At 55.1% G+C, this 11,295-nt stretch overlaps 3 protein-coding genes across 4 annotated transcripts; 2 read left to right on the top strand and 1 right to left on the bottom strand.

The window, feature by feature from the left end:
• The first annotated feature begins 165 nt into the window (after positions 1–165).
• ARL10 (ADP ribosylation factor like GTPase 10) lies at positions 166–3,654 on the top strand. Of its 2 annotated transcripts, none has more exons than XM_064161914.1 (4): positions 166–1,017; positions 1,583–1,745; positions 1,957–2,132; positions 2,247–2,570. In XM_064161914.1, the coding sequence occupies exons 1-4, from the start codon at positions 832–834 to the stop codon at positions 2,328–2,330; spliced, it is 609 nt and encodes a 202-aa protein (XP_064017984.1). In that variant the 5' UTR covers positions 166–831; the 3' UTR covers positions 2,331–2,570. The 2 variants fall into 2 exon arrangements, with proteins under 2 accessions (XP_064017984.1, XP_064017982.1); XM_064161912.1 differs by lacking the exon at positions 2,247–2,570 and adding an exon at positions 2,577–3,654 and having other exon boundaries at positions 183–1,017.
• Positions 3,655–3,941: 287 nt separating this feature from the next.
• NOP16 (NOP16 nucleolar protein) lies at positions 3,942–7,091 on the bottom strand. Its single transcript, XM_064161917.1, has 5 exons — positions 6,911–7,091; positions 6,614–6,725; positions 5,442–5,511; positions 4,616–4,722; positions 3,942–4,362 (listed from the first exon to the last, which is right to left on the bottom strand). Exons 1-5 carry the CDS (start codon positions 7,015–7,017, stop codon positions 4,219–4,221), a joined length of 540 nt encoding a protein of 179 aa, XP_064017987.1. The 5' UTR covers positions 7,018–7,091; the 3' UTR covers positions 3,942–4,218.
• A 118-nt stretch (positions 7,092–7,209) lies between these two features.
• On the top strand, positions 7,210–8,005 carry HIGD2A (HIG1 hypoxia inducible domain family member 2A). The gene is made up of 2 exons (XM_064161918.1): positions 7,210–7,386; positions 7,653–8,005. Exons 1-2 carry the CDS (start codon positions 7,275–7,277, stop codon positions 7,817–7,819), a joined length of 279 nt encoding a protein of 92 aa, XP_064017988.1. The 5' UTR covers positions 7,210–7,274; the 3' UTR covers positions 7,820–8,005.
• The last annotated feature ends 3,290 nt before the right edge of the window (positions 8,006–11,295 follow it).

Raw genomic sequence — 11,295 nt, 5'->3', positions numbered from 1 at the left:
GCGCGCGGGGCACGCTGGGAGGTGGCGTCCAGGCCGCGCGGGGCGGGGCTGCCGCGATGGGCGGGGCGGCCGCGATGGGCGGGGCGGCCGCGATGGGCGGGGCCAGGCAGGGGCGGGCACGAGGGCTGAGCGCGTTCCGCGCCTCGGTCCTGGCGGGCTCCGCTGCCGCGGGCCGGGCCCACCGAGGCGGTGCTGCCTGCACTTGCCCACCTCGGCACACCCGCCGCCTGCGCCTGCCTGACAGCGCACCAGCTGTGCCAGCAAAACGTGTGGGTCCCTCCGAGGTGTGCTCAGCCCACCCGTACGCCGGCAGTGGGTCTGGCAGCCGGGCACAGTGATTCCAGAGGAGATCCTGCAGCTGCTCCTAGTGGAGCTTGGCCTGACGCCGGGCTGCTTGCGCCACTTCCCCCAAGCTGATGATAAACAAATCTGACAGGCAGCAGGCACAATCCCTGGGCCCGTGGGTTCTTGCTGTGCTGGGTGCCAGGTGGGTGTGGGTCCAGGCACGGCTTATCTGCCAGCACAGTTGCTGAGTTCGCCCTGCTGTATTCCTCCCTTTTCCCATTGTCCCTCCATCTTAACATCCCACTATCTCTCCAGCTCCCCTTCCCTCTCTGTCCACCCATCCACGCATCCAACCATCCCTTCCTTCCTCCTTCTCTCTCTTTCCCTGTCCCTTGTCACCACCATCCACCACGCTCTCCCCGGAGCGGCCCCTTTAAGTGCCGAAGTGACGTTAAAGGCGGGCACAGCTGGCGCTGGCGCCCCGCCTAAGGACGCAGCCGGTGGCGGGGACGCAGCTGCGCCGCGGCCGCACAGTGCCGGTGCCGCATGGGTGCGCCCCGCGCCCTCCGGGACCTGACGCTGACCCTGGTGGCCGCGGTGGCCGCCCTCGGCTCCCTTCTCTTCATCGCCTGGAAGATCTACTTCCGTGGCACCGCTACTGGCACCGACTGGAGCGGGTGGTGGGAGCGGGAGCTGCAAGAGCTGCGGGAACGAGAAGCCCCTGGTGACACGGTAAGGGGTAGGAGGGATCCCCACTGGAACCGCCGGTTCATCGCGGGGCAGGAGAAGGGTTGGGATCTTGCCGGGATAATCTACACCAGGAGCTCCGTACTGAGCTCTCACCAAACCCATCAGGGAGTGTCTGGGGCACTGCGTCGGGATCCCTCCAGGTTCCCCACATTTCTGAGATCGTCCAGCCGGGGAAGGGACCGGAGGTCTGGATCTCCAAGCTGATAATCACGGGAAGGGTCTGGATGGCCTGCGGGATCCCCCCGAGCACGTGGGGCAGAGGAAGGGCCAGGGCCAGTACGCCCTGGAGCCGGCCAGGGTGTATTCCACAGGTTATTCCCCAGGATGACGGCCCCTGGGGACCCTCCTGCAGCCTGTCCTACTGGGCAAGGCATCCCTTTGCCTGAATCCCTACCGGAGCCCACCAGGCTGGAGACTGACGTGCAGTGGGCAATGGCAGGACTCCTTGCTCTGGACTGGTCACCCAACCAGCTGCCTGAGCATGGGGCTGAGGCTCCCAAGACTGGTGCCCCACCCATCTCATCCCCCACTGTTTTGTTCCCCACAGGTGACCTGGCGGCATGTACTGGTGCTGGGACTGGATGGAGCGGGGAAGAGCAGCATTCTGCACTACATCTGCAGCCAGAGAGCCAGGAAGAACATCGCTCCCACCTATGCCTTTAACTCTGCCCAGCTCTGTGTAGAGGGGCTGGAGATGGACCTACTAGAGGGTAAGTCTGGCCTGCCCCCACTGTGCCCCCAGAGCTGAGCCAGCACAGCCCAGAGAGTCACCAACCTGCTGGCACCAGGCTGAGGATGCAGAGCATCCCAAGTGGTGGGAGCAGCCTGGGAAACCAGAGATGTGGTTCCCCAGGGTGCTGCAGGGTGGTGGCAGACCCACTCACCCTCACTCAAGTGCTTAATCCTGACCATCTCCCACAGTGGGTGGCAGTCAGAACATGCGAGCATACTGGCACCACTACCTGAGCCAGGCCCACGTGCTGGTGTTTGTGGTGGACTCAGTGGACAGGTCGCGCTTGCTGACGGCACGTCAGGAGCTGCACGCCTTGCTGGATGCTGAGCCTCTGCTGCCCCTGGTCGTGCTGGCCAACAAGCAGGTGGGTGTCCATCTGTGTGCCCCTGCAGATGACTGTAGCTGTTCCCAGCTAAACTGTCCCTCCCCAGGGCCCCTAAGTGAAACACTAACACCCAAAACTCCCTATCTCTTGCAGAGTCTTATTTCTTGGGGCCTGTCTTTTCCAGTCTTCATAGGAAGCAAAGCTGCCACTACCAGTGCCCCAGCTAATGAGTTTTAGGAGAGCACCCAGGCAGCAGCATGCAAAATCCCCAAGGAGAAATATGTTCCCCAGGCAGGAGCCAAGCACATGCCTCGTGCTGCTTCCCTTTAGCCTGCACCAAAGCAACTCCAGTATGAGAGCAAGGCAGCCTTGGCTGAGCACAGTCTCTGCCAGGACCACACAGGCAGGACTGGGTCCCTGCCAGCTGGCAGCATTTCTCCCAGCACTGTTCCCCTTCTGAGCAGCTGCCTCTCTCCATTGCAGGACAAGAGCAATGCCCTGAGCACGGCAGAGTTGTGGGAGGAGCTGGCCTTGCAGACGGTCAACAGTGAGCGGGAGATCTTCCTCCTGCCCACCAGTGCAACCTGGGACAGCTTAAGCACCACTAACAGTGTCCTCCACGTGAAGAACCTGCTGGTCACTTTGCTCTCTCAGTCTTAAGCCCACACGGGGCCAGACAGACTTCCACCTTTGGCACGGCTTCTCAGGGGCCCATGGTGCAAAGATAAAAGCAGCTGCTGAACCTCTGGAGTTCAGACTTGTTGGTAGCAGGCTGCCAGTGCTGAGGCGTTTGCTGCATCCCACAAGGTTTTGGATTGAGCTGTAGCACAGCTGCCCTCAGGGAACACAAACAGCAGGCTCTGTTCTCTGCCACAGGGAGAGGGTAGCTGCCTCCCCCAGTTCAGGGACAAAATCCTCCTTGGGACGGAGGCATAAACATGGCTCTTACTTCTTGATGAGCAGGAAAGTGGAACGCGGGGCAGGGCTCCACACCTTCACAGCAGCCCTGTGAAGCCCTTCATAGCAGCAGGATTTGAACGAATGGGGCTGAAAAAACAAGCTTGCCTTTTCACCAACTGCCATGAACATCTCCTCCCAGGAGATGGGCTCTTCTTCCTTAAAAACATGAGGAGTTGCTGCCAGTGTGCAGGCCTGCACTGCAGCACTACCACTACAGCATACATCAGTGGGAATACCCAGCTCAGGCTGTCCTCTGCTGGGGCTGAGCACAGCTTTCAATACCCTAAACTCTCTCTTCAAAATCCTGCTTAAAAGATGATGGCTGTTTGGTAGGAACTGCACTCAGTAGGCATTCCCCCCTGCCTGGTCTCACTCTCAGCTGCCTCAGGGAGATGGGGAAGGAGCCAATCTCAAGAACCACAGTATGCCCTACCTGCAGGCAGGAGACTGATGGCTCAGCCATGGAGCACTGGATCCTGTAACACAGATTGAGAAGCTGGGGAGCACATCAGGGAAATAGAGTATGTGACAGCTGGTCTCTGCTATGAAACCTTTTGTACAGTTACTTCTTTCTTTTGTCAATAAAGACAGCTGACCACTCTGCTCTGCTCTGATCTCAGCTCCTTGGCAGGGAAGGGGCCCCCAACCTGGTCTTCCAAGCTCCAGGCAGGAAAGTTGTTTGTAGGAGAAGGAAGCAACATATGGCCCTACTCCAACCACTGCTACCTACAGGGAAACCAGCAAAATCCCAAGTTCTGCCCACACCCTGCTGGCCCTCAACCCCACTGCTGCAGAGGGTGACAAGCACCTGATGCCCATGTCCCACACGTTGGCACCAGGAACTCAGTGAAGTGGGATTGTGGCAAGTGAGAGCTCATGAACACATCATTCATACCAGCCTGAAAGAGCAATTTATTTCAAAAAGGCAAAAGAAGTGCTGCTACCTTTGTGTGGCAGTCGGCACAACACAGTCCAAATTCTACAAGCCACAGCCAAGAGTCTTTCATGCCTGGTTATAACTGTCTCTGCCTAATGAAGGTCCTTGCTCCATCAGCAGAGGCTTTACACAGCTGAGCTTGCAGGCACAGCTTGTCAGTCCCCACATGGTTCAGGAAATGGCCACATCAAGCCTACGCTTAACAGTCAAATCCAAGAAAAAGGGCAGTCACTGCACAACCATCTTTTCTGGCTTGAGTGATGCAATGAAATCCTTGTATTCCTCAGGATAGAAATTCTTGTATACATTGATTTTTCTCTTAATCTGCTTGGGGGTATCCTGGTAGTAGTTCTTCTCATCTCGAGCCATTTCCTGTGACAAAAAAGAGGGTAAGAGGAGTGGCCCCAAGAGTAAACATCAAACCAGTCTGCCTTCACCCCTAAGGCCCACCCAGGCCAGCTGCAATCACTGCTGACTCAGATAGGGACCAAGTCGAGTTTCACAGTGCTGCTTCCCCTTAACAATCAGTTGACTAAACCAGGATCCGGGGCAGAGGATTAGTGATTCCCATCCTGCAGAAGATCCAGGACTGAGTGCCCCTCGATCTGGCACAGCCAGTACTTACCTTGTAGTTTTCCCCGTGATTCTGTATCATGTACCGCACATAGTCAATGAGGTCTCGTGAGAGCGTGTTTGACTTCTTCTCAGGGAGACTGGCCTCATATTCCATCTCTAGAGAGAACAGAGACCACATCAAGCAGGGGAGGAAAGCAAGCAGCACCTCAGAGACCCCCAGCCTCTTCTGCAGACCAAGCCCTACCAGTACTGCAGAAATGAGGTGATCCTGCAGTACAGCTCGGCTGCTTACAAACACAGAGCCGCTTCCCAGCATGATAGTGCAGGAAAACAAATAAGACAATAGTTTTTCCCAGAGGCTGCAGCATCCAGGCCTCACACCATGATGAGTGGAGCCTTTCTGTTTAGGCTGCAGAGCAGACTGTTCAGAGCCGCTCAGCCCATCACTAAAGCACACAAAGTCCTGCAGACAGTTTCTAGTCACACTGGTGCCCCCCTGTCGGGGAACAGATAGAAATACTGTGAAAAGGGAAGCACAAGTACAACAAAAAATAAAATCGTTAAGTTAGAGGACACAAGGGAATGGCAGAGCTGCTGGCCAGGCTTAGCTGTGACCTGGTTGGGAACACCCATCTGACTGCTGCCAGGGAGAGGGCACTCCTACAAACCCACAAGCCTGGACAAGAATTAACAAACAGCCTTCCTGGTACAGTACAGCAAGTTAAAGCAGTCTGTCAGCACATAAGATGAGACAAGATAACACACGGAAACTTAGAAGAGACTCAAATGCAATGGCAGCAGTGGGGTTCAGCAGGAAACTCGCCAGGGCTGCAGATGGTGAAGTGCTCCCTGGGCAGGATGGAAGCGGCACTGACCGTTCACCACGTAGGGCTTCCGCACTATTTTCTTTCCTTGCTCCTCTCCATCACTTTCCACTTCCATCCTCTGGGCAAAATGAGAAAGAAGGAAACTCAAAAAAAGCCCATTTAGAAGTGATCTGTGAACCCACATATTGCTCCCAAAACTCCAAACTGCTTATACAGTGACTCCAAGGACTGACTTAAACAGAGCCTTACTTATGGCATTAAGCTAGCAATATTGTGTGAACAGAGACAAACACCAAACAAGTCATTGCTGGCTTTTTTTCTCTTTGCTTGTTTTAAAAGTCTCACATTTTGTGGAGCTACCCTTTGCTTGGAAGTGTTGCCCACTGATACACTGAAGTCAGACTGGCAATGCTGGCCAGACTGGCAGAGACTTTCCTTATTATCAGGAGCAACTCAGCTGCAGTGTTACCAACTCCACCTCTCTGGCAAGTCCTAGGAGACTGAAGTAGTTTATACTTGTTCCAAAGGTCATTATTTCCTTGTGACACCATACCTCGTTCCCATGACAGGATCTTTCCAAGAAAAGCATATGAAATAAAGATAAGAAATCCATCCACCCACAGAGACTGATCCAGAGCTACGTGCTTTGCGTTCCAAGGCAGGCTGCTCTACACACTGCTTTTCCCAATTCTGGCCTTACATCAGAATGGTTTGAGTTGGAAGGAACCTTTAAAGGTCACCCAGTCCAATCCTCTTGCAGGGACATGTTGAACTAGATCAAGTTGCTCAAAGATCCATCCAACCTGACCTCCAATGTATCCAAGGATGGGGCATCCACCACATCTCTGAGCAACCTGAGCCAGTGTCTCACCACTTTCATTGTAAAAAAATTGTTTTGTATATCTAGTCTGAACATCCCTTTTAGTTTAAATCAGTCCCCCCTTGTCTCATCACAACAGACTCTGCTAAAAAGACTACCCCAGTCTTTCTTGTACGCCTCCTATAAGTGCTAAAAGGTGATATGGTCTCCCTAGAGCCTTCCCTTCTCCGGGCAGAACAACACCGATTCTCTTGTCCTTTCCTCACGAGGGAGGTACTCCTGCCCTTTGATGAGTTTTGTGGTTCTCCTCTGTGTCCTGGAGGAGACCTTACCTTCCGCGTCCCCAGAAAAACTGCAGTAGTCAAGGCCCACTGCCCCTTCCCCAGTGGCGTTCACTTACTAACAGCTTCTTAGGGATGGGGACGGCCTTGTTGGGATCCTCGGCCAGGCCCATCTCGGCCAGGTTCTGAGCCACCGACTTGGTCGGGTCCCAGGCATGGCGGATGTGCGAGCTGCGTGGGGAAAGACAGGGACATCGTGAACTGCCCTCTCCGCGCGTTCCACTTCCCACAGGCGAGCGCCCCCCAAGCGCCCACCGAGCCGTGCAGCAGAGACTCCCGGGACACCCATCCCGCACGGACCCAGGGCCCGCGCAGTGACCCACGCCCCGCCGTGTGCCCACCGGCACGGCCCTCACCAGGCGATGCGCGGAGCAGCGCGGCGGCGGGCACTGCGGTACAGACGCTTGCGGTTGAGGTTGTAGCAGTACTTCTGCCGCCGGCTCTTCCCTTTCGCCTTCGGCATGGCGAACCCACGCTGCTGCCGCTGCCTCCGAGAGCTGGGCCCAGCTGCCCCGCGGGCACCACGGGAAGTGTAGTCTCACCCGGGGGCGCCGCCGCCTGGGCTCTCCTGCTGCGCCTACAACTCCCAGAATGCTCCGCGGCAGAGGAGGGGAGTTAGCGGTTCTCCTCTCCCATTGGGCATCGGGAGCGCGGAGGTGCTTCCGGCCTACGGTGGCCGGACAGGGCCGCGGGTAGTCACCTTCCCTGCGGGCCGCAGCTATGGCGGCCGGGCCTCCTCCCCTGGAACCCAGCCGCCTGCCGATGTTCAGCGAGGAGGGCTTTGGGGAGAAATTCCTGCGCAAGACGCGCGAGAACCCCTTGGTGCCTCTCGGTGAGGAAGGGACGGCGTGAGGGCTGAGGGACTGGAAAGGCCGGGGCCATCGAGCTGGGTGACGGGGGAGGGCTGGGAGCAGGGTTCGGCCCTTCCTGAGCCCAACCCCAAGGGGCTGCCCTCGGGGGAGGTCGTGTCTGATGTTTGAAGGTGTTGTCTAACGAGCCAGCTACGCTTAGGTGAAGGTGGCAGGGAGGTGTAAGCTCGTCCTCGTAGCCCCTGAGCTGCTCAGCGTCCTTTTGTCTTCCCTTCGTCCTTCTCTGCAGGCTGCCTCTGCACTGTTGGCGTCCTGACCTATGGGCTGATCAGCTTCAAGAGAGGCAACATCCGTCGGTCTCAGCAGATGATGCGGGCACGTGTCTTGGCCCAGGGCTTAACCTTCGTGGCCCTCCTGGGAGGCATGGTGGTCACAGCCATGAAGTCTAGGAAGTGAAGTCAGGCAAGAAAGAAGCTGCAGCCGTGGGTAATGTGCTGGTGCCCAGTTGTCAGCATGGATTCTGACTGCAGATGGAGTTTTCTTAGAGACATTTGTGATGTCTTGGTGGAGGCAGTGTCAGAGAAGCTCTGTGATCCAGAGGAGTGTAAATGTAGGTAATACACCTCTGTGATGAATCTGAAATACAGGTTGTGGCATTTGTTAATTCCCTGAGGGCTTATCCTCCTGAAACACTGGAGGCTGCATTTCACTAAGGCTCTCCACATCTGGCAGACCTCTTGTCTGTGCTTGGTGGTCTCATAAAATGGTGTCCTGCAGGTCATGGTCTGCACTGAGAAGTGGCTTTAGTCAGGTGCTGCACCAGCATTTGAGAAATGATCTGCCTGGGTTGGAAGAAACAGCTCTGTTTATGACTTGATCCTGGTAGGATAGAGTTCATAAGCAGCAGACAAGCTGTTTGGGGAGAATATGTAATCTGTTTGGTTGCAACTGGTGAGTAATAAAATGAATTGTGTCTGATACTGGATTGCAGAACACTGAGAAGCCAGAAGAGAGTGCAGGAAGGTGTGATGGTTTGGGTGCTACCTGCCCCCACACACACACTTAGGAAAAATTACTCAGACTAGACTCAACCAGATGGAAGTTAAGGAATGAAGCTATATTTACAGCTTAGCACAATTTACAAGCATATATATACACAAATACATTTATATGGTTATATACAAGTTAATAGTAATACAGAAACACAATACCCCTCCTAGAAATCAGAGTCCTTAGGAGGTCTCCTGACCCAAACCCTCTTTCCCTCCCTTCAGAAATAACCAGATCAACTCACGTGTATCTCATATGATAAATCTGGAGATCTGAGATGTCAAAAAGATGACAAGGGGGTTAGAGTAAAAAAGGGCTTAGGTCTGATTACTGTTGAGGCAGAGAGACAGCCACACGGACCAGACCAAAAGAAGTCACAGCCAGAAGTGAGAGCTGACTGAGAAGTGTGTGAAAAGTGTCTTATCTATATTTTGACTTGTTGCATTTCTCAGCAGGAGAATGGGTGATATAAGGTACTGTTGGTTTTTTTTCTTCTCACAGCTAAGGATTTAATTTCTCCCAGTAAAATATGCCAATTAGCCTCAAACCATCACAGAGGGAAAGGGAGCAGATGTGGACACCTCGAAGTTGTGGTGATGGCAAGCAGGACTCAAAGATGCAGCTCCCTGTGAAAACAATGTGGGAGCTCACATTTCCAAACATGGGGCTCTCCAAGTTGTGCTGCTGCTGCTCCTGTTGCTTTAGCTGGGGAGCCTGTTCCTGCACAACTTGCTGCTTACCGTGAGCTGGAACTGGCTGCTGAGCAAGTGCTCCCTTCCCAGAGGGATCTGCTTCACCTGAGTCACGGCAAACATCGTGGTGGGTGGTTCCAAGTCCCACTGTTGAATCATTTGGATCATAGTGAGAGTGTTTGTTAAGCAAGGCCACAGGGCTGGGAGGACACTGGCCATAGGCTTGCTTTATTGTGTGGTTGCAGCAGCCTGTACCTGTAAGTAAAGCACATGCCTGCAGGGGACAGGGCACCAACCACTTGTTGACACTGCTGCTGTGCCCCCTTGTCACAAGTTTCTGTAGGGTTTCCAGACTGTCTGAATGTCTGCATGTTGTTGCCTGCACCCTGGCCTTCCCTGTACTATGGTGGCTCTCCAGCTGACTGAGCCTGGTTTGCCCTTACAGGCAGTTCTGGTGGATGGGGTGAAAGGGAAACCCAGTATTGCCCACAAACAAGCACTTGGTTGGTCCTGTCTAGGGAATTGTGTTCTTGGGCCTGCACAAAGAGAGGGAAGGCTCTCACCTACCAGAGGTCACTTCTGACACACGAGGGTAGAGGACAAGACATCACAAAGTGAGCTCCACTTTGGCACTGGGGAGCAGCGAATGTTGCCTGCCTTGCCCAGTTGCTGCCTGCTCGTCTTTCCCCAAAGCAGCTGCTTTAGGCTGCCTTGCTGGCACTTCCAGCCCGGCCAGCTTGTGACAGAGCTGTGAGAGGCAGCTGGTGGTCGTATTTCTGAGTGTAGCCTGGAGACAGACACAGCTGGATGGGAGCGGCTCAGCCTGGATGGATATGCAGGAGCTGGCAGGTCCCCACGGGCAGAGCAGAGCCCCCAGGTGCTGCTGCCCTGGCCTACTGCAAACCCTCTGCCCCTTATCCCTCTGCCTCTTCCCTTTGCTCCTCTTTTATTTTTTTTAATGTAGACTGTGGGTCTCCTCCAACCCCTCCTTTCTGCAGGGGGCTTTGTGTCCCAAACACACACATGTGCACTGCTGAAGCAGAAAGACGACAGTGCCCTCTAGGATTGGAGATGTTGGTTTATTGTAACAGGTAATTTGAACAGTCACAGATACCAAAGCCGAGGGGATGTAGAACAGCTGTGGGCATGGCTCCCCAGGAGTTGGCTGTTCCTGCCTGACACGGGGGCACTGCAGCTGGGGGACTCGGAGGCCCGGCTGCCTGTGGAGGCTGGAGGGACAGAGCACAGTGATGCTCCCTGCCGCCGAGAAGCAGACAGAGGGCGCTTCCTGCTGTCCCGCACTGAAAGGCAGGTAGCCGAGTCCCGACCCTATCTCGCACCACAGCACAGCTGCAAAGGCATGCTGGAACGCAGGAGGACAGTGGGAGCGATCAGCTCTGTAGACAAGGGGGCATAATCCCAACACCGAGTGAGTCCCTACACACCCATTTCCCTTCCCAGACCACTGCTGAGCCCATGCCCAGATCAAGGGTGTTGTGTCACTCAACAAGGGCTGCAGCAGCAGGACAAGTGACCTTCCTGACTTGTGGAACCATCACTGCAGGGCGAGATAGCTCTGCATATCTGCTTTTTAGCTGAGCAAGGCTCTTCAGGGAGGCTCAAGCAGGTTCTTGCTCCATGTCCCCCCAGCCTGCTGCTGCAAGCTCTTCCCAAGTCCCAGCTAAACCGGATCTGGGGCACAAGCTCAAGGCTACCCCACAGCAGGGTGAATGCGGGCCTGACCCTCTCCAGCTAGCCATGAATTTGGCAGATTTCCAAGGCTGTGCATCTGAGCTGGAGGGACTGGTGCCAATCCCACCAAACAGAGGAGAGAAAGCTGGTGTTTGGGTTGGAAAGTGTGTGCCTTGTGGGGCAGCAAGTGGGATGGAGGCATCTTGCCAAAATACCACAGGTCTGTAAATTTAGTGGGGGACACAGAGAAGCCACAAGGCAACTGCAGACAAATGTGCAGGTTGTTTTCCAGGGGCAGCACAAGCTGCCCAGTCCTACTCTGGAGCCCTGGGTTTGGGAATTAGGAGCTTGACCTGCCCTATAGCAGCTAGATCTTCCTACCTCCTTCCCTGCAACCATGCAGCCTCCATCTCCCATCCTAAGGAACAGAGCAGAGCCAAGGGTCCCAAAACCTGTCACATCACATTCCCCACTGCTGGTGGTCTTGGAGGGGGGACA

The sequence above is a fragment of the Pogoniulus pusillus genome, chromosome 22 (assembly GCF_015220805.1).
Source record: "Pogoniulus pusillus isolate bPogPus1 chromosome 22, bPogPus1.pri, whole genome shotgun sequence".
NCBI classification, from domain to species: domain Eukaryota; kingdom Metazoa; phylum Chordata; class Aves; order Piciformes; family Lybiidae; genus Pogoniulus; species Pogoniulus pusillus.
This window is presented reverse-complemented; position numbering and strand designations above follow the sequence as displayed.

Excerpts from the sequence above, each read along its gene's own strand:
- NOP16 (XM_064161917.1), bottom strand. The coding sequence starts at position 7,017 with ATGCCGAAGGCGAAAGGGAAGAGCCGGCGGCAGAAGTACTGCTACAAC. Across the intron at positions 6,726-6,910 it reads GCTGCTCCGCGCATCGCCTG|CTCGCACATCCGCCATGCCT; the intron begins GTGAGGGCCGTG and ends TTCCCCACGCAG. Across the intron at positions 5,512-6,613 it reads CCATCCCTAAGAAGCTGTTA|AGGATGGAAGTGGAAAGTGA; the intron begins GTAAGTGAACGC and ends CATTTTGCCCAG.
- ARL10 (XM_064161912.1), top strand. The coding sequence starts at position 832 with ATGGGTGCGCCCCGCGCCCTCCGGGACCTGACGCTGACCCTGGTGGCC. Across the intron at positions 1,018-1,582 it reads GAGAAGCCCCTGGTGACACG|GTGACCTGGCGGCATGTACT; the intron begins GTAAGGGGTAGG and ends TGTTCCCCACAG. Across the intron at positions 1,746-1,956 it reads GGAGATGGACCTACTAGAGG|TGGGTGGCAGTCAGAACATG; the intron begins GTAAGTCTGGCC and ends CATCTCCCACAG.
- HIGD2A (XM_064161918.1), top strand. The coding sequence starts at position 7,275 with ATGGCGGCCGGGCCTCCTCCCCTGGAACCCAGCCGCCTGCCGATGTTC. Across the intron at positions 7,387-7,652 it reads GAACCCCTTGGTGCCTCTCG|GCTGCCTCTGCACTGTTGGC; the intron begins GTGAGGAAGGGA and ends CCTTCTCTGCAG.